Below are 23,593 nucleotides of genomic sequence, written 5' to 3' on the forward strand. Positions count from 1 at the left end.
TCCAAAGGGAATATAAGCTAATGAACTTAAAGCTTACTTGAAAAGTTGAGAATGTGTGCAAGCTAGAGTTGAAATTAACATGAGTTCATTCACAGATTGATTTATCTGCCAGCCATTTTGTTCAGTTGCCCACTCTCAATGATGGAAAAGTACTAATAATTTAAAAAACAGATTGATCATGTAACATTATAAAAGCTAGGTATCAGTTTGGAAATTTGATCCTTGAATTACAGTTAAAAATGTAAAAGAACTATTGATAACCTCTAGTTACAATAGTTATTTTACAGTGTGATATTCAGTAGTGCCCAATACTACAGAATACCACAGTTTCATTGGGCAGATAGATACATAAACCATGTTGTTGATTGATAACCAGTTTTGAACCTATAGTTTTGGGCTCTAACCTGGACAAGATGATGGTTTTTAGAAAGTTTGGTTGCATTTGCTTATATCCTGTTCAAATGTATAAAGAACAAACTAACAATACATTCATTATCGTATCTTTACATACAGATAAATGGAATATGCATAAATTATAAAATAATAATATAATTTGATATTAAAAGTACCTGTGTATAATTCAGCATTTTGTGTATCCTATATCCAGCAGTATTACAGATTCAAATCTTGTGAGTTATTTAAAGTTTGGTATAAAATAAAAAATTTATTGATATAAATTGACTGAAAATAAAAGTAAAATTATCTTGAAAGGTAATTTTATAAATTATAAAAACGGTGAATGTATGTACTGTACTATACCTGTCATATGTATGAAAGTTGGAAATGCATATCAAGTGCACTTTAACTATACTACGAAGAGTTAGTGATGACAATCGATAAATCGTGATTAAAATAATTGCCCAGATCGTTTGTTTTTTTCGAAATCGAACTACGATTATGACGTATCACTACGTTTCGTATTTGAAGCACAAATGCACCCATAGCTGTGTGCGCTACCGCTACATGACCTGGGTGCATCTATATGCGTCTTACGTTCAATTTAAAGTTTAGTGTAGCTTTTTTTCAATAATTGTAATTTAAAAGACATATTTGATTGCAATTTTATTTCCTTTTGTTACTGGGTGTGTTTATAAATACTAACTTGAATAGTATGTAAATTTTATTTATGCTAAGCTTGCAAAAAACGAAATGAAAAACTACTGCTATTACAATTTATACATATGCAGTATAAACGTTCTTTGCGTACAATTATTGCAAGCTTAACGTTACTTTTTCTTTAAGAGTGGGATCGATTGGTATTAAATTGTGTATTGGATGCTATTAAATTTTGGTGAATAAAAGTCTTGGGGGTGGGGAAATAGACGGTGGACATATCTCGAGTAGGGTCGGACTTGACGATTTACTCGTATTAGCACTTACAATTTTTGATAAAATTAATCCATATCCTCAAAATTAAGTTTTTTGCCATTTTATAATAAAAATATGAAAAGTTTTTAAAAATATAACAGATGGCGCCTCTAAAATTTTAAATGCAGTAAAAGTTAAATAACTTGTTGCTGCAGTTTTTGATTACAGTGATACCTCAGGTTACGAACGCCCCAGCATACGAAATTTTCAGGATACGACATGAAATTCGAACATATTTTTGCTCCACGATACGAACAAAAACTCACCATACGACGTTACATTAGTTCGCATTTTTCATTTGTTTTTCTTACTACAGTTATTTTTTTAATGTATTACTAGGCTTTAATTTGAGTATGTTTTTCGCGTTGGAACGAATTATTTGGTTTCACATGTAATCGTATGGGAAAAGATGATCCACCTTACGACATTTTCATGATACGATCTCAGTTTCGGAACGGATTAATTTCGTATCCTGAGGTACCACTGTAATTGATAATTCTGTAATCGACCCATCGATTAATTGGTCTGATTCAATATCGATAATATAGTAGAACTAAACGGAACAAAAAACTGGTATACACGATCCGTTATTTACCATACAAAACCTACTTAACCTCATACCGTGAAAGGATTTTTTAACAAGAAGTTGCAGAAACACTAATTGATTTATTGTATATTAAATAAAATTAAAAATAGTTAATAAAATGTCTGCTTATCGGGAAAAGATTAAAAATGTATCGATAATCGATTATTATTCCTTATCGAAGTTAAAAAATACTCAGTTAAGCTACCGAAAGAGCTATTATAATTACGAGCTTGGGTGATCTGAGGTAAGCTGTATCCGGTGATTACGCGAAATCTGTCATCAGGTATCTTCGTCATGCGTACGAATAATACACAATATATAGTTAAGAACATACAAATTCTGTATCTTACACTATCTCGTAATTTTTTGAACAGAAGTAATCCATCAAAATACTATTTTTAGATGACAGCTTACGATAAAACTAGCACAAAAAATTAGTCAAACATTTCAAAACGGAAGAAGAATCACGCACCGTGAAAATTTTCGAAAGTAACTAATATTACAAAAATCTTTAAAAGATATATCATCCACGAAGTTGTCAATTTATTATTTTATTGAGAAACTGTAGTTCTTATAGATATTTAAGCTTTTTTTTAAAAAAAAAATATATATATATATATTATCCAATGGTAAACAAAATGTTGAATTTTCAGGTATGGATATCGGATAATTTTACGATTCTTGAAGCTGATTTCACTTAATGTTTTCTGAATTGAAGGATTCGTTAATCATTTGAAGCTCGGAGTGATTATTTTGAAAAATATTAAATAAATCACTTTATATTCTAACATATTTTAAGCTTTTTTGAGCCACTCCCGGAATTTAACGCATCTTGTATTTAGTTTTCTTTATTTACATTTAGCGATACGTGTATCGTATGAGACAGGCGTGTTCTTAAAAGAGATGAATCTAACGGACTGAATCGATAAAACCATTGAACATTCTCGCCTCCTGAAGTTTTCCGGGTTTTCTTTACCTGTCTAACACCTAAATAGAGATAATTTTCCCATAAAATATCTTCGAATGATCTTAGTAGCTCGCGTTGCCTTATTGCAGACCTCTGCAACCAGTGGCACAATGCCTCCAGGAGGAGGATAACCAGAGTTTATGGTAAGCACGTGAATATGTTAAATATATGTTGGTTCAAAAGGGATAATGTTTTGCCTATTACGTGTTTATTGCCACTGAAGTTTGTAACAGAAGGAATTTCTAACAAGCATTTCAAATTTTTACCTTTGCAGTCATACTTCACAGAATACGTACACGTGTCATAGTCGTCATCTGAATTTTTGTGAAGCGACAAGTACAGTATATATCTGTCGCGTGCATCTGTGATCACGGAATCGAGATCCCGATCATGTGCTTTTCGTTCTAAGACTGCGGATACTTCGTCCAGGTGATTCCAGAATTGTTGAGAAATAAGAAAATGGATTATAAACTAATTTCAAATATGTTTGTATTATCAGAAGAAAAAGAAAACGGTAAATCAGTTTTGTGTGTGTGTGTGTACCTTGTAACTCGTGCAGTTTTTGTATACTTATGGTGTGGCACGGAATTGTGGAAAGTATCTAGGTATGCTGTGCGTGAGAAAAAGTTGCGAAGGACTTTATATCAGTGTAATCCGATCCTGTAATAAAACAATTTATTCTTTCCTTTACAGGTGTTTTCTACAGATATTCGTGTTTCTTATTTATTACTCTTTCCGCCCTGCGAACAATAAGAAAGCCTCTTTCAGGTCAACAATGGGGCTCAACATATCCGTGATAGATTACCCCAGATTTTTCGACCGCCCAGATTCGATCTCGGGTTAAGCTTGCCAATAGCCAAAGAGTTTATTCTAGGATTAAAAAATTCCGGAAGATTTTTACTCTCGGCAATACGGAAATTCTGTTGCCAATTCTTTAGTGTTTTAAGTCAGAGAATTTAAAAAGTTTTGCCAATTTCTGGCGAATCCGGGAGAATTGGCAATCCTATTCCGGGTCTCTCTGAGCGTTAGGCCGACGATTTAACTGCCTCGACCTCTCAAAAAGACGATAAATATACAGTAAAGCCGGTAACATACGTACTGTCAGTCTTTTTTTTCATTCACACGTTCAGGTATACCAGGCAAGACCTCTGTTCAGGTATATCGGTATGTGTGTACCCGGCTTAAAAGTTCTTATTACCTGGATTCTCGAACAGCTGCGCGCCCCCACACTTTGAGATATCCTAATTTAACAATAAGAATGTTTTTTAATGTATTTTCTATAAATTATAACATTTCCAATAATTTTTATTGTATATATTCGCACTTATGCTGGTTGATTATAACTTAGATGCCTTGGCTAATAACATTCGTTAAATACAGTATGTTGAAATTGATATATTTTATATGGAATAAGTAATATTATTAATGTATTTCAACAAAATTCATGGTTCTCTGGATATTACGGTACGTATGCGGTATAATAATAATGCTTTGCTTGTAATTATTATAACTTGATTTGAATGTAAACTGTTTAAATTCGAGTTTAACTATAGTATCACACTATATTTAGTCAACTGCAAATTATTGAATTCTATTTTGATTTTTTATGTGTTTTTAATTCGTGTTTAACAAAATTTATTTATTTATGCATACGCTAAACTGTTTTCAGCTTAAACATTGCAGTTTTTTTTATTCAATCTGAATTATTTACTTATTTATTTATTTATTTTTTACGTTTTGCAAACGTGAGAAACGACTTTTCATGTCTTACTGTTATTATTGCTGCTTCCTCCAGAGATCAACGATTTCGTTGCAGTATTGCACCAGAATACGAATTTTCGGAACAGCTTGCTATAAGAATCCCATTACTTCAATGTAAGAACACACTGTAATCAAAGTACAGTGCAACGAAGTACAGTATATACGTTGCATAAAAGAACGCTTCCGTGGTGTTAATTGAAATGATAATGTCTCCGTGTTCATCTGATGTTAGCTTACTAAACTGCCAATCTATAAAGCAAAAAACTCAAAATATCAGAGTTCCACCGAAACCTTTTTAAAATAAATCAGCCAACTTGTATTGAACAGTAGAATGTTTGCTGTCCAACAATTGTGCTAAACTAGTGTTATCGTAACCAAATCATTAAAAAACTGATTCCTAAATTACGAACAATTATAATATTGCTTTTTGTTCTTATCTTTTTTTATATATGTACAGTACTTATACAGTACTTATGAAAATCCATGGCAAAAATGTAATGTTCAGCGACATGTCCGGAGAAAAGACATATGACAACACTAACTAAACGACTGAAAATCATTGTCCGATTTTAATTTCAAAAAATAAATGCAATACAGTCTTCTTCTCTTTTTCAATTTACTATTTCTGATATATAGATGTCATACAATATGTGTCAGTTGCAACATTTTATTTATTCGTGATGCAACAATGAAAAATGAATTGCTTTTTCGAAGGAATTGGCTATCGCATAATGATTTTCGTCATTACCCCGTACTGCATCATAAGCAAATATTTAGTTTTTTTTTTTTTTTTTAAGAAAATGATCTTTATTAGTGATAATTGATTAGCATAAGCACATTTTTTGACGATGCGACAGTCTATGACGGATATGTTGGGCCCCGTCTCTCACCACCAGGACATCCCACTGTGGAATGAAAAAGGCCCTCTTAATGTCTACGGAATGAAAAGAAAGAAACAATGAAAAATATAAGTAAAAATATATTTGGTCGACATATGTCTTTCAATGAATTAAACTCTAAAAAAAAACTTTAAATACTGTAACACCTCACAAATAATCAATACAGTAATGTCATTTTAAAACGAATAGTGACTGCCACGGGCGTAACCAGGGAGGGACCTAGCGGTCCCGCCTTTGTAATGAAAAAGTTAATAAAAATGCTAAATATAGGAAAAATAATTTAATTGTAGAGTTAATTGTAGAGTTTGTTTTAATCCATTATGTAAGTATTAATTAAAAGCGAAAATTTATTAAAATGTATAGTGATTCATATTAAGTTTTAACTAGAGACCCTTTACGTCAGATCTGGATAACGGTACCGGTCAGAATTTTCCGTTTTGTCAGGTTCTCTTTTATAGAAGGTTATGTTTTTATTAATCTCTTTAGAGAGTTTTGAAGAAAGGGGGTGTTGTATTGTCACACCGCTACAATGTACTGTACAATTTTAATTAACAAAGAAAAGAAAACAGAAGTACGTACCAGAGCTACGTACTGTAGCTCTGGTAATTGAGAAGTTGATCGCGATCTAGCTAGTTATAGCATTACTTATTTACAATTTAAACTGTTCTTACGCCGAAATATTCCGCTTTACTGGGTTACGTTACGCAATTGGTTCTCAAAATACTGTACTTTCCATTTCCGCGTTACACGGGTTTCCGGCTTTTTAATTAATAGCATTTTACAAAGAAATTTGTTCGGTTCCGAGATTTATTTTCCGTTTCGTAGAGGGTCTATTTTAGGCAGGTTTTATTGTATTTATAAAAATATTCAACTTTGGAAAATAGAGACTGTATTCGAGACTTGTAACTTTTTTTTTTTTGTTTTTGTTCTTTTGAATGTTGCATTTCAAATTGTTTTTCTGATGAATTTATTCATTATTTTTTGACAAAAATTCCTGTCAGTCTAGTTCGTAAATGAGTAGACTTCATTCTATTCACTATTGAGATGCATTTTCTATCAGATGAATTGAAAGACCACATAATCAATACATTATTGTTCGAATCCATTAATAATATCGCAGAAAAATGTAACTACATTAAAAGTGTTATTCTGTAAGAAACTGGAATGTACTGTACAGTACATCCAGGAATTAGAATTTCATTTCTAATCAATTTTATTATGAATAACTTTCAGTGGTGTACTGTCTTTTTTGCTAAAATAAAACTTCTCGTCATTAATAGCTTTATATCTTTAGAAACAAAGGAAACTACTTGGAATTATCAGTTTTTAAGCCTTAAATTGTCATATGTTTGTCTAACATCTCGTATGAGATGTATGTATTATTTTAAGTGCTAAAATCTTAGTGGCGTTAATAATTTCTTCCTCAAACCACGTCGATGTGTATTGCAATTTAAAACTTTTGAATTTTAATTAATCACAATAAAAATATGAATTTAATTATCTAAAATACATATTTAGATAATTAAATTCATATTTTTATTGTGATTAATTAAAATAACAAAATTAGTCGTTATTTTACAATATTTAATATTTGCTGTAACTGTTGATATAAAATAGGCCGAAAAACTTAACTTAGTAAATGGAAGTATCAACAGATGGCGGGCGAAAGGGATTGAGAAGTAGAAATGAAAACATTACTCTTTACATAATTTAACCTACAAAAGCTATTGTTGTTTTGCTGATTTTATTAAACTAGTTGCCATTATATGATGAGAAATATCTAAAGTCGCTTTTATATAATTAATGAGGGTCTAAGGAAAATCAATAAAGGAATTACATCATTATTATTAACTCCTCCCTTTTGAGACCAGCGTCTGGAAGGTTTCCCACGGCTGCTGTCATCTATATTATTATTATACAAAGTAATCGTTGCAATTAATTCAGTTAAAGACAAGTCAAACTGGAAACTTGTCTCCCTCGAGACAACTTTTTCTTATAACTTTTATACGTTCGACATCCTGTGTGTGCCATTTTAGATACTCTTTTGACAATTAAAAAAGTCTCGATCCTATTTACAATATTACCAAGTGGCATCCGTGTTTAAACATTTAATAAATTAAAACTATTAGAATTTAATCCAATGGAGATCGACAATCGAAATTAACCAAGTGTGACGGTCACAGGTAAATTTGCGGACACTTTTGCCCTTATAATTGACATAATTATCTTTCTCGGAACCTTGAACTTTTTCTGTGTGTAGATTATGAAAATGGAATATTTCATGCAAATATTCTGCACGGTGAATATCTTTTCATTGGCAGCACGAATCCTTTTTATTACCCGGATTTATTATACATCTTAGATCATTTGAACTTCATAAATTTGTCCTTAGATCATTCACCATAAAAATGTTATTTATTATGGAACATAAAAGGAAAAAAATATATAGTTTCACTGTATTAATATCGTGATTCGGGTGGGGGAATGCGGAAAAAGTTAATTTAATTGCTGTTAGAGTATTCTATTGTCCGGGAGAAATATTCTTGTGAGAATAAATTTACTCGAGGTATTATTTTTAAAATGTGTAGAATTTCAAAGAACTTCCTTCACAGAGGTTTGTTATTTTTCCTAATTAACAGTTCCTTTTTACGAGAATGCCTTAAGCTAAAAGTATCTAAGACGATCGAGGGGGAAAGAAGAAAATCATCATTTTCCAGTATGGAATTCCTTCCAAGTGTCCGTCACCGGTAATAACTGAGGTCAAAAGGGACAGTCTAGTGTATTTTCAATCCTCCAGGCTAATTTTGACTACTGTTTACGATCGATTAAACTGCTTGACTTAAAACTGTTTATTCACACGATTAATCATCACTCTTTACATACTCTAATTGCTATTGATTTGCTGCATCGGTTTATGTGTGAGCTACCTATACGAAATGGTCACATGTTTAATTTATTCTAGATATTGTCTTTCTGAAATTAACACAGTTAAGAGCAACTCCAGAGAACAATCGGCAAAAAAAAAAAAGCCGAGAGATGTTATCACGAATAATTATTCCTTTTGATTAATCGTATTTTCCAGTTATAAGGCCCATTCCGGTCATTGCTTCTGCATGGAGTTCCTCAGATAAGATTAGATCAAGTAAATTGTTCGTGAGGAAATTCGGTAAGGAAGCAACATAGAAGAATTACTAATCAAGACATCCTCACGTTGATTAAATATCTCGCATTAATCAACTTCCTAAATAAACTATTAAATGTTTTTTCATTCGATTTTTATTTAATTTCTAACAACTATTACAAACATTAAGGAATAAATTATATTTAAATCTATTCATCATGCATTCATATTTTTTAAAAAGATAACGAATTAAAGTAAATATGGCTTCTCGTTATGTGTATGTAATTAGTAAAAAGTATCATCTTTGTCTCAGATGAGTTTAAAAAGAATGTAAAGCTATATCTTGCCTCCTATTGTCTATATAAATACAAACAGTAAGAAACAAGCCATCATTTCCATCTAGATACAAACAATGATTAAATTTAGTTGTTGCATTACATCTATAATCATTTTTACGTGTCAAATAAAAAATTATACGGGCTTATTGTATATAAAGGTTTTACTCTCATTAATTTAAATATTTTAACTCGTTTAAAAAGTCTATTTAATTATTTTAAATTAGCTAAAATTTGTCTAATTGATATGCAGTATTAAAAATCTACATTTTAAGTCAAATTTAATAGCGAATTATTTTAAATATTTAAATTATTAAAACTTCAAAATCTGATTTAACAAAATTTATACGTAATATAAAGGTAAGTGTTTATAAACAATGAAACTTTTGCCAGTTATCTTGAGTCTTGTTCCCCTTAAGTTGTTGCCATGAGCTACGTGTCCATTGGATTCTAATTGACTAAATGAACATGTAGCTCATTAATTTTCCAACTAGTTTAAGCACTCTCAAAATATCAAGACTTAATGGGATATCGATAAAGATTTAATCGGGATATTGCAACCGCTTGTAAAATTCTTTAAAACAAATTCATTTTTAAATTTTACTCCACGGAAATAACGCCTGTATAAATCTTAAATGGAAGATATTTACGTCTACATTACAATAGAATTTATAAATTTAACAACCTTTATTATAAAATAGCTACGTTTTAAACTGTTTCTAAGATTGCGGGTTAACGATAATTGCATAATTATACATTTAATATTCATTAAGACTTACTCCATATAATTACGTAGATATGAATGATATCAAACATTTATCTATTTGTCGTATTGGCATATTACACATCGTTAAAATAATCTTAAATCGATCTTATGTAAGTTGATACAATGATTTTTGAATCGAATGTCCATAAATTAATATGTTCTTACGTATTTACCTAAGTTTTTCAAATATTGTATTCGTGTAGATGCTGAATCTTCGGTATTTTAGTTATGATGTACTGTACGTAAATAAATATATAATTTATAGGCATAAATATGTTTAATCTGCATCATGCGACTAAAATGTAAACGATGCGAATGAAGTTATATTTGAACAATTTGCAATAAGTAAAGTATAATTGATGGCAGTAAATGAGAATGTCAACATTAATACTAATACACATGCCTTAGGGTTTCGGAACAATTAAATTTGTTGCTGGTTAATTATAATTAATTTGCTTCTTGCATATAGTAAAAATGAGCAAGCCGTTCGTGTACAACTCCATTCTCCCACGTCTGATATCCTTTCGCATGATAATAACAATTGTTTTTTTTAATGTAAAAAAACTGCGATAATTAAAAATATACCTAAAGTTTATTTTAATAAATGGTTTTGTGTTATCCCGAGTTCTCACGATTTTTAAGCAAATATTTTTCTCTAATTAAGTAGAGGAGGGAGGCGGAAAGAATGGTAAAAAATAAAGCATTTGTTTCGTCAAAATGTCTCCAAATGGTCGTTAAAACACAATTGGTTTTTTCGCTTCGGACAGAGTTGCTCTTCACAATGGAGCCAGTTTTTTTCCACTTCATTATGTAAATTGCCTTTATTGTAGAAATTTCGTTGGAGTAATAATTGCTACCCATCACGTCAAACGATGGAATGAAGTTGATAAAAGTGTTGTAATGATCAGTGAATGTTATGTATGTTAGTTTTAATGATGCTAACTGCCATTGCTTTTGTCGTTAAGTGGTTTTAATGAATAAGTCTATAAATCTTTTAGCTTCGTGTGGCACATGGTGGCCAGTTGTTTGTGCTGCCATCTGTCGCGCATAATTGTACCCATAATTGAAGATTTGTCACCTTACTCCATTGAGTCGAACACAATGGAGAAGAAAATTGTATGAATTATGAATTGATGTTTATCTGAAGAAATCTATCGTGAGCGGTAATTTCTTTCTTTCCCCCTATGTTTTTCATTTAATTATTCGATTGTTAATTATGTATACGTTAAAGGGAAAGTTAATTTTTATTATTTTTTCGCTTCGAGTTTCTTTTTAGTACTTTGAATCAATGTCTGTAATAGTTTTGTTAAAATTATGAATAGGAATTTTGTCATTGAGAAATTGTAATCTTTAACACGCTAGTCATAAAAAATTACAAAAAAGAGAGGGGGGAAGACGATAATTGTAAGACACGAGGAAAATTATGAATGGATAGAATGAAACTTACAAGTTCGTTCTTAATAACCTATATAATGCTTCAAGGAGAATTTAACAAATAATGATAAAATAGATAAATTGTATTAATAAATATTTAAAAAACAATTATTAAAAATTGATTCTTCTATTTACAACATTGAGGAAATAGCCTACACCGTTCTTAAAGAATGTAATAAATCATAAATTAAAGTGTTAATATAGGTACTGTACGTTGTAAAATATATTAAAGTAATTACAATAATAATAATTATTATTCACAAACAGATGGTCAGATTCTGCACGTCACACAGTTTAGAAACTTAAGAAATTAAGCTGTAAACTTAGTTTCTATTAAAATTAAGCAACAATTTATTATAATTTGTAATTACAAAAAACTTTTATTTTATTAAACGGTTTTTAATTAAACTATATTATATATAAATCAATCGTGAGCAACTCGCGAGGCCCTAATATGAGACCCTCTGTTGATTTGGCAACGTAATTCTATTCTCCTATTTTCTTGCATCGTGCCATTATGCACCCTTTACCTAAGCTTATTTCGATGTAATTACTGTATTTTATTTGATATTTTATTAGCTAAGCATATTATAATAGAGCCTAATTCGCTACGTTACAGCTTGCTAAGTAAATTTTTCTCTTTAAATCGATGATTGATGGTAGTAAATTCCGAAGACGATATTTTTATGGATAAATTGAAATATTGAGTTAGTTCATCTTTCATTGAGATCAGGTAGACATGGATACGACACATTTTTCTTTCTTCTTTCCCCGCAAACTTTCATTTCTGTCGATAGGTAAATAATTGAATAGTCTTCTATATTTGATATAAAAAGCAAATTTATAATCAGTAGAATTTCATTTTTTTTAATGATAAAGGTAATTAATTTTGTATGAAAGATAAATGAAGTTGATTTTTTAAAATTTATTTTCTGTATTAGAAATCATTAAAATTTTTGACAATATTCTTTAAATGATACTCGAGAAAACGGTATTAGAGACATTTTTCGTGGAATGTTCCTTTATAAATAGAGGATATCATTTTAAAATTTTTAAAATATGAAATGAATTTTTATAAGTTGAAAATTTTAAAGTGCAGCCTTTTAAAATTTTCAGTTTCTCAACAGCATTAAAGTGATTTTTTTCTGAAGAAAATAAATAAAATACTGGTTATAACTATTGCTACAATAAAAACCTTTCAACCTTTATTACAGAAACAAAAGCTCGATCACGTTTAAGTTACGAAAGACAAACTAATAAGATAAAGGATTGACACTGATACCGATTTAAATAATCTTTAAATTCTTGTCTCTCCGATAATTCAAGGTAATTTTAAACAAGCGATAATTGGATTAAGATAAATTTTTAATACTGAAAAAATACTATCTTATCCAAAATCAACTGAAAATAATCTTTTTAAAGCTATATATAGAGTCTTATTTTAATGTTCACTTATAATTTTTCTATTCGCAAAGTATTTTGCCATAAAATTCTCAAGAACATTCGTGACTTTTTTTTTCTTAACCAGAATTAATACATGAAACTGGCAACCGATAAAGTAGGAAACATTTGCTGTCACGCAATCGAATTTACATCAACTAATAATGCACATTAACTATTTACTTTTAAAAGTGGGACAGATAAAACATATGAGAGAGTGATCCAGTTCAATCCAGTAGACCTTGCCTTTAGCAATTTTTCGTTATGTGACGTCGATTTAATAAAAAATAAATAAATTAGAAACTTTATATACTGATAGAATCGATCACTTATCGATAAATAACCATTTGGGAATGTTTTTATAAATTAATGTGAACCGTATAAATTATGACTCAAGGTTATACAACGTAAAAGTTTCCTTTTCGTGATATATAATTCCGACGATACCTACTTAGTTCTATTTTATCCATTAACAATTTCTACATTAACTTTTTACAAGTACGTGATGATAATTTAAATTAATATAAATGATAAATACAGTAGATTATCAAATATATAAATTTTTTAACGCTCATACATGGGCGCCAACTCTACCCGTTCAACCCCAATATTTTAAGTGGCCTTCCAAAACTTTGGTGGTCTGGCACCACTTAAAGTTGGCGCCTATTCGCTCATAAATAGATTATATTAACATTTTTCACGGATTTTTTTTTTTTTAATGAACTGAATTGACGAAGTAAATAGATTATATCAAGGTGCAACTAGACTCCCGTAATGAGGATGCCATAGAGATTTGGGAGCCTCGAGCTGCTTGAATGTTTTAAATATTAATATTTTATAAGTATATACATTATTTGAGGGTATTTCTTCTATGATAAAGCTTTATCGTGCAATATGAAAGAAGTTTATTGAAAATATAATGATTTCCATTCTATGGGAACCATTAAAACTTTTTGCATGAGGGCCTTAAAATTCTAGTTATGTATTAGTTTTGCTTAAGGGAAAAGTTTTACGTAACTCTCTCTTTTTATCTGAAGCTAGAATATTTTGGTAATCGTGAATTATTAGGAATTTGTAAAATTAGAAATAATGTAAAGGATTGTAGGATTGATGGATAAGGCAACGTGATCTGCAAAGAGGGATTGCTCTCCGGGAGAATTTTCTATTGAAAACTAACCCCTATTTAGCTTTTAGACACGTGAAGAAAATCCGGAAACTCCACGTGGCCAGCCCGTTTGTCAGGCGCGAACACGCGACCAAGTGTTCAATGGTTTTAAATAGTGGGCACAGATATGATGTAAAAGTAGCAAAATATAATATCTAAGTACAATTATTTTCACGGAATTTTTTATTTTTTTTAACTTGGAAATATAAATTTTTCTCTTAAAACTTATTTGTATGCAGTATCATTTTCTAAAATAGTAATAGATACAAGTTTTTCGACTTCACAAAAATTATTAGTGTTTATTAATTAATTAAATTAATTATATTTTTATTAAAAATTTTAATCTTAATAAAAATAATCGTTTTTATGAAATTATACTGAAAATATTTACATCAAAATTAGCAAGATGAATTCATAGAATAATATGAAAAAAATATTTTCGCGTAGTTCGATGTATTTTGAAATTAACGTCATTAATCTGAGAAGTTATTTGTTAGAATTATGAATATATTTATGAAACATAATTATGCTTAATTACGTTAATATTTGTGACGTAATTTCGCGAGCTCATTTACATATCTACGTCTTTAATTGTTTATCAACATGCATGACATTGGATTTTGAGTGTATATTTTGAATGTATCGTTTTGTGACGTATTTAATCGTTGATATACGACACACTGCGTCATAGCGTCAAAACCACGGCTGTGTGTTTTACATACCAAATAATTGATTGCAAATGACGTCACTTTAGTTGGCCTACGTAATCTTCAAAAAACATGTTTCAAATGAGTTTAACGTCTTTGATGGTCATTTAATCTTTTTTCTTATATTCTGACAAGACTATTTCGAACGTCACACTCGCAATTAATCACTAAATCTGTAATACACAAGGTCACGGTCAAAATTATTAATGTCATCATTAAGCCGCGGAATTGTAATGAAAAATTTGTTTCTGTCTAAAGAAAATTTTAATTAACATAAATTTACATAAAAAATTCAGAAAAATCTTCAAAGAATTAACTAAATTTATTTCCTTAATCACCAGCACACTGCATGTATCAAAGATGTCAGATTCAAAAGTTCATGTGTGCCAAAATCGTATGAATCCAACGTGATCCAATCTACCGAGTGTCAATGTTTTAGTTGCAGCTATTAATATTTATTTATTTTTTTAAGATTTTAACGGTTACTAAATACATATTCAAATAAGAGTAAATACAAAGAGATTTTATACCAGTATAATACAAATAATTAAAAAGAACAGGTAATTATTTATTGTGACATCGTCACAATGCAGAGCTGCAATTTTTAATCATATTTTTTATTTATTTCATTTAAAATAGATACTCTCCACCTCAAATTAGTAGTGACTTGTCCCTGTACATCATACTTTTCCTTTAATAGTAGAATCGTGCCGGTCATCTGTCTAACATCTTTCGGGGGAGGAATTTTTTAATTGAAATAACGTAACTCAGGTTTGCATCAGAAGTTTTTATATAGTTAATCGGGCCTTCCTGTCTCTAAGATATCCATGTCTTGTCTCGGATTACATCTATCTAACTCTGTTCTCAAGATTAAGGAAAGACAGACGGACGGGCGAAAGCGGGAATTTATAGGTCTACAATTTTGTCAAATTGCAGGCCAACAAATGGAGTGGCTTGGGCTTCTGAAAAACATTTAATTCCGCATTTAGTGATATTTTATTGATACTTTGAAATAAATTCAGCACACAAATACGGTTTGATTCAAATAAATATGCAAATCACAAAATTACATATGATATTTTAGTAGTAACAATAATATTTGAATACGTAAGGGTAGAATATTCGAACCATAGATTGTTTCTTGGCTACACCCACCATAAACAGTATATATATATATATATACGAGTACCAGTGTAGAATATAGGTATAATATTACTGGACTTCTGTTGCTGCATCTGTGACAGCAATTAATATTTGGCTTTTAACTTTATGAACAAAACAAATTTTAGTATTTCTGCTATTAACGATTTCGTTTATCAGAAAGTACTGTATATGATTTATGTTACGAAATAAAATTTTACAGGGATGTAAGAGAGGAAATATTGTTTAAAACAAATCTATTTATAGTAATTTATTTCTAAATTTCTTTATATATTTTTTGTGTTTTATCAATCCACGTCGAAAGTTTTATTTCCATCTCGTTCATTTTCTTCAATGACCTTCGCACAAAGGAATTTTTGTTTCCGTATTGAATTGTGCTAGAAATCAATCAATTTAAATCCTAGTTTTTCTAAATTAATGTAAGTATTGAATGGATTATTTCTAAATTAAAATTTTACTTCAATTTTGTTGAAAGAATTTTAAACAAAATTTATTAGAATTTTTCTAATTTTTTGAAGTGACACGAAAATTTCTCCACGTGCCAAATTTGACACGAATGTCGTTGACTCGACATCATTAGTCCATATCATGCGTGGGCAACTCTTCTGTGATAAAGGGCCATATGACACTTTGATGCGAGGTCTGGCAGAAACACTAAAAACATTGGCAGTAGCGTAACCAGGGAGTGGGTGGCCCTGGGACCCGAGCATCCTCCTTACCTTTATAAATAAATTAAGAAAAATATCAAATAAGTACAAGAAAAGCATTGATGTGATAAACACAATTAACCTTATGACTTACTTATTTTAAATTATTTATGACAAATATATTTAAGAATCTTGATGGCATGCGAAACATAGAAAAGATTACAGAGGACCGCAGGTTGCCCATGCTTAGTCTATATGAATTTCGACCATTTTCGACCATTAAAAATTTAAATTAAAAATATAATTTTGAAAATTACATAATGTTTTAGAGTTCTTAATATATTTTAATTCCGAAAAAATTATTTAAAACTTTATGGTAGGGGTCCTTAGCTATCTGCTATTTATAATTCCAAACGGAATAAAAAAATCAGTAGTCATTCGATCTTAGGGGAAAAGTAGAAGGTTCCGTGATTAAAAATTATTAAAATTAATTCTCGTTTAAAGATTTTTTAAAAAAATTGTCATTCGAGAAGATTAGTAACCCGAAGAACATCTTCAAATTACAAAAAGAAAAAATTTATTTGTAATTGTAATACAAAAAAGGTAATTCAAGAATGAATGGTACCCTTATCCGGCTGACAAAGCCGGAATGCATAGTCATTGTTTAAAACGCGTTACCAAGTGGAAGACGTGATTCGTAGTATAATAAGAACACATTTAGAATTTTCTGTTAGGAACTTCACCAATAAATTACAAAATCAGTTCACGTGATATTGAGATAGCAAACTCAAATGTTGAGGCAACGTAACTTCCTGGATGGAACTAGCGAAGAGAAATCGGTCCTGCTAGACGTAGATGGTTCCGTAACGCTCTCTTGCCTAGGAGCATAATCGTCGTTGAATACGTCCCAATCACCCATCAAACTCTTAAGTGGAATGTTTTCTTCCTTTAATCGATCTTTAACTAACATTTCCAATGTAAACAAATGATCGTCCCAATATTCCGGAACGTTTTCTCTCATAAAATGAGCCAATCTCATTAAATATTCGGCATTATGTCCACAGTTGCCAATAGAAGTAGCTATCTCTGTAGCTAATTGAGGTAGAGATGTTGGTCCGATATACAGCCTGTTGTTATCGCGAGCAATATATAGCAAAACTGGAATCGTGTCTTCTTTTCGATCACGTGGTTGAAACTTCACAAAAGTAGCACTGTATCCTCCCAATTTACCTTCGCGATTTTCTAAATAGGCTAACGAACTGTTACTATCTTCGTTTTCTAGCAGAAAGGCTCGACCCCACGTTATACCCTAGAATGCAATTAAATTCTATTTAGTTTAAATCAAGTCTTTTAAAAATTAATAAATAAAAATTACTTTCTACTTACCGAACAATCTTCTATTAATGTAGCTACTCTTCCAGGCTAGATTTAAGAAATAAATAAATAAAATTTAGTTTTAAAAATCAACGTATGCTTAAAAAAAAAAGAAAAGAGAGAGAACTTACCCTATCCGGTGTGCCTCGATGAACGTCATTTCCTTGCCAAAATCGCCTGCTATATCCACAGATATATCCAATTTTACTATCACGATATGCAAATCCAGGATTCCATACCAGGGATCCGTATCCAAACACCCACAACCCGTTCATTATTAAACGTTATTTTACCGTACAGACCGTCAGCCTAGAAAGTGAATATAAAAGGAAGACCCTAACACGACACGTGTTTCCTTCCCCTACGAATCGAACGATCCACCAATGACGAGAGGCTATTCTCGTGACGTAATAGTAAACGAGAAACTCGCGCATTTACTCGTATGATGCAACATTTGAAGTTGCTTGCAACTACACATCTCTACCAAGTATATAGGTTACAAGAAATATTTTCACTTAATTGACATAATAAGGTTAAATTATAATTCGCATAAAAATAAATTATGTTAATGGTGAAATCTCTTGTTTAAATCTTTATTGATAAGACACTACTCGATTGTAAAAAAGCACGTGCTTTTATTTTTTCGTAAACACGTGCTTTCAGATTAACGAACGATTAATGTTTATCCTTTGAACTCAATTATCATCATTTAATTGATTTCTTCTACTCTTTAGCTTAAAAATGAACAGATTATTATTAATAAAACATGCTTTAGAGAATGTTAATATTTTCATCAGTGCCACTTCGATTTAGTTAATTTCATAATATTCATAAATTTAAGTGTAAAATTTATTTTTTATCAAAATTTAATGAAAAAAAAGGACGAAGGAAAAAGAAAGAGGTATAGGTTGTAACCTTGACCTTATTTAAACAGGTAAAAAGAGAACATCAAACAGGTGCTTCGTCTTCATTTTACGAGCTATGATCGATTATTATAGCTACTTTTATACCATTTTATGTCAACTGATTCGTTGATAAATTTACAATTTAAAGTACTTTCGCTGATATTTAGTAATTATAAAATCATTTCATTATTACTAAACACATTTTTTAAACCATCTGTTTTATTGTTTTGGATATACCAGTAACAACTGGCAAAATATTTGAAAAACAAAAGCATGCTTTCAAAATATGCTTCTGCTTATTCATGCTGTTTTCAAATTTTTTAAATAAAAGTGGTAAATTCTAAACTGATCTTTAGTTAAATTAGGATATTGGCGAAAGGTTACAACTTAAAGATCTAAAATCGTCTAAGTATTTGTAAAAAAAGAAAGAAAAAATCATTCTGTTAACAGAAGGTCTTCTCAAGGTGAAAATAACGTCACAATTGACATTAGACTTTATTGTTAATTGCGCTAACAATAAGTGACGTCACAGAATTCAGTACAGTAAAGACTAAATATTAAATTAAACTATTCGAGTAGATTTTTTTAAACATCGGTTATAATAGTCAAGGATAATGTTCTCTAGCAGTGATTAAGAAAAAAGCTATTTTGGATCATTACCAAATTTGTAAAGGTTTCGTTCTAAAAGTCAACCAAATAATAACTTGAAAACTATTGACACCAAAAGAATTTATTATAAAAACAAAATGCATAATTATCAGAAAGATATTTTACCATAATTACAACAATATTTTCAATTTTTCACAACAATTAACAAGTCATAATGGAAACAATAAATATCCAGCTATTTCTCTAAAAATATAATAGGATAATTGTATTTAATTATCTATATATAATTAAAAACACATTTTAAAGAAAATTATTAAATTAACGTTAATTTGAATTATATTGTTATTTAAGTAAAACCGAAGAAATGCAATAATTAAAATCTCCGGTTTAAAGACAAAAAGCCGTGTGTAAATTTCGCGTAGATTAATTGTTTTTAAACATCTGTTTCTTTTGTATATGCTTTATGAATTGTCTGTAAAGTATTTAACTTAAAGGCTTAATTAAGATGGTCAATTAGCGTATCTAACAGAAGAGAGGGAGAAAAAATATTAAACCAGTTTCTAATTATTTTTAAACTAATTTTTTGGTTTTCGAACAAGTCTGAATTTCTGTTCCACATTCTGATTTTGACAATTACTCAAAAAATATTCTCTATAGGAAATTATTAAACTGAAAATGTGATTTATTTTTTTTAAATAAAATTAAATCAAGTGTTTAATATTGTTCCTGAATAATATAATAGTAATAACAATAATTAATAATTAAATTACAATTTGGATTAGAAAAAATGAAAGCTTACAAATTATTGAATTGTCATTTATCGAAGAGAGATACTTCGTGACTTGCAGTTACGAAAAAAGAAATGAAAATCGATGACAGGCGAGATTAAAATATGGATGACATTTATCCATAACATTATAAAGTGTATGGGTGTCATTAAGGTATATCATTATCATATTTTTATTCGATTTATTAGCTCTTAATCGTGTTTTTATTAAATTCCAGTTGAAATAATAATGTAATAATTACAAACTAATAATTTAATGTAAGTAAACAATAATTATGTTCTAGAATAAAAATAGGTATTTAATGTTTACAGTATAATGTTTATTTATAAAGAAGATTAATTTAAAGAGGATAGATAAACAATGCAGGATTTATTGTGACGGGAGTAAATCCTATACAGGACGAAAAAAAACCTTGAAAGAACTGCCGTAGAGACTAAAGCCAAATTTATTATATGCTGTAGGCAGTAATGCTAACATTAGTATGTAATTATTTGTTACAGGTGTTTAAAATCATTGCTTTTTATACTTAGATGAAAATTACAAGCGAAATCGCATCTAAGTGTCATTTCATTTCTTATGTAACTCTTATCTAAATCTTAAAATCTGATTTGTTATGTCTGTATTACGACTAGATTTATGACACGAAATTGTTATCGATAACTATTTTAATCATTCACAATTGACCACTCTGCTGTACTGTACGTCTAAGTTATTCAATAGAAGAAACTTTCTATGGTATTGTTTACGAATGGCATTGTTCGATATCTCGCATTTCTATCGATTACTTTGATATTAGGCATGTTTTAATTGCCTAAGATTATTGTTCTCTTCCAAACAATTTACGCGTGTTCTCTAGAATCGTATCGGGGACGTTTTATTATTGTTATTAATTATTTATTCATTCTAAGGTGGCCAGTTTTTAATTATCTTATTGAATTCGTTATTGTAACTTAGATGCATTTCCTTCATATGATTTCATACGAATATAGTAAATTATTAGTTTATCTATTTTAATCGTTTATTAAGATGATCAGATAATATTTAGCAAATCGATCTGTTTTAAATATTTTATATTAAATCTAACAAAAATTAATAACCATTATATAATACGTAAAGGCTAACGAGATTTTTAGGATTAACAATTGTTAACAGTCCCAAACGATTGAATATTTAAATAGAATGAAACTATTCATTCCGTCCTAAAACAAGAAAGGTTTAAAGCAGCGCACGGAAATTTCTTTCAAAGTTCTATTTTATAAAATTTATAAATTAATTTTCATAAACACCATTTCTTTAAATAGCTAATATAAGGAAGTAGACCATGAAAACGTAAATTATATAAACAACGATTTCGAAACTTATAAGTCGGTCTATTTGCAATCGATACTATGAAATTTCATTCATAAGATGGAACTCGAAATGCTACGGACGTAATATTCACTTTTCATTCATTCTATTTCTCCCGAATTACAGCAGGTCTATATAAAAGTTTTCATAAAGATGTAATTTAGAAAATAGTTTGTCGGTACTTAGGATGTTACGTGATTATTTTACTTATTCGTATCCGTCAGCGGAATTAATCACGATACAGACATTAGTTCTCACGATCTCTGTCTTTTTTTCCTCAATCGCTAAAGCTTCGTTCTTTCGACTTTCTCATCACCTCTCTCTCATCAGACACACATTATTAGTTTTGTTTCACGGAATGCACTGGAAATAGAATTTTATCTTCTATCCCAAGTCGATAGAATATATTTCACTTAGAGATTCATCTCAAATTGTAAGCCGTTTATCCGGTATGACGAGACCAAAATATCACGGAGTAGCCTATATTGTGGTAATTACGGATATTTCTACAATACTATCATTAGCGCCATCTATTGTATATTTACTGTATTAAAATCTAGAACACGTATCTTTATAGACACAGGAAACGTTCCAGAATTACAAGAATTTTTCCCGGAATTAAATCAATTATCCGGTACCATATTTAAAGATAGCAATTCAAAGAAATACCATTCGGAGTAAATAATTAAAAACTTTTAAAAAGCTTAAATCTAAAACTATATCCGCCCCTATTATACATAGAGGAACTAGTGTGAATCTTTGATCGCTTCGATTATCTATTGTCCTCGTTTTTGGAACAATTAAAAATAGAAAAATCACTTTAACCCTCTAAATTCTATTTTATGTAATTAAAAACAAAGCAAAAATACAAGAATTTTCAATCAGGAACACGGTTGATGATTCGTCCCATTTCTTATCACCGCCTTGTTCTTTCATGTGAAACATTACCTCATTATAGTGGATGATGATGATGATGAGAGAGTGCAAAGACCTGCAGGTGTCAAGACTTCTATAAACCTTGTCCCTTTATTTAAAAAAAAAATTATTTACAAGCGTGTTTACGGAAACTTATCAAAGTTTCCTCTATTTACCTTTTATAAAATTCATAAGCGTTAATTAGAAAAGGCGAACTTTTCCAGCAGACACGATAAGGGTTGATAAAATTAGCTTTCCCAAGTGTTCTTGCCAACGTAAGATCGATTCTGTTTGAGGATACGCCCAAGATTGAAGTCAAATGACTATCACGTGATAATTTTTGATAATCGCATCGTCTCTCTTAAATCGTTAATGTCAGTTATTACAGATTTCGTGACGGGGTGGATTTCCCCCTTTATGAAATCCGGCAATAGATGGCAGCACTACAAAAGTCGATTTATAGGGATACTTTTTGGTTTGTGGAAGGGCGTGTCTCGTAGGAGAGAAGATTAAGACGGATTTCGGGTAATTTTCTTTCGAATCAATTTTCTATGTACAGGATTTGTTCTATTGTATACGGAACATATTATTTAGGATGGACGGGATTGTTTATTCCCGACGGAAAGGTCCAATGCGTATCCGATTTGTTTCCTTTGAGCGAGTCATAAAAAAAGATTTAAAGCCTCCCTTGCGATGTCCTGCAACAAAACTCTTAATAGAGTTGTAAAGTCATTTAGCTAATGATGTTATTCGTTTAGGAACATAATCGGTATTTTAAAGAATGATGCCCGTAAAACAATTTTGGGACTTTTTAGGGCCCTGTCGGAAGCTGTAATTTTGTCTGTGAATTGAGTCCCGAGTCGGACAGTAATTAAAATAGAAAGGAAAGTTTATTTCCGTTTCGTATAATCGACCCTGTTAACTTAAAAGTGTCAACAATAAACAGGACAGAGTTAGAGCGGGGTCCTTGTAACCACGAGTTGTGGAGCGAGTTTGTTATTGGCCCGAAGCTGGTGTGGCTATTGACTCAAGGGCAGTAGGAAAATTCTCACAGGAAAATGACGCAAGGTAATATATAGGAGTCACCCAACACTTCCTCGCCTCGGGGAACACTGTTGATTTTTCTTTCTTTGCACTAATTTTGGTTTTTTAGTACACGTTCGTCTTCGTCTGTACTCGTTTTTAGCTTTCGCTGAAGAACGTAATTATGATAATAAATTCGTTTTTTTTCTAAATTCGATTAGGCGTGGCGTATTAGGTGAACGAAGTGGGTAAAATTTCATCAATCGTTGAGATAC

General features: G+C 30.3%; 1 protein-coding gene across 1 annotated transcript; it reads right to left on the bottom strand.

Annotated features, from left to right (window-relative positions):
• Positions 1–16,803: 16,803 nt before the first annotated feature.
• On the bottom strand, positions 16,804–18,092 carry LOC111615191 (putative glutathione-specific gamma-glutamylcyclotransferase 2). Its single transcript, XM_023356601.1, has 3 exons — positions 17,863–18,092; positions 17,744–17,779; positions 16,804–17,666 (listed from the first exon to the last, which is right to left on the bottom strand). The coding sequence occupies exons 1-3, from the start codon at positions 18,004–18,006 to the stop codon at positions 17,145–17,147; spliced, it is 702 nt and encodes a 233-aa protein (XP_023212369.1). The 5' UTR covers positions 18,007–18,092; the 3' UTR covers positions 16,804–17,144.
• Positions 18,093–23,593: the final 5,501 nt, after the last annotated feature.

Source organism: Centruroides sculpturatus, unplaced genomic scaffold (assembly GCF_000671375.1).
Source record: "Centruroides sculpturatus isolate CEXI.00-Female unplaced genomic scaffold, Cexi_2.0 scaffold1566, whole genome shotgun sequence".
NCBI classification, from domain to species: domain Eukaryota; kingdom Metazoa; phylum Arthropoda; class Arachnida; order Scorpiones; family Buthidae; genus Centruroides; species Centruroides sculpturatus.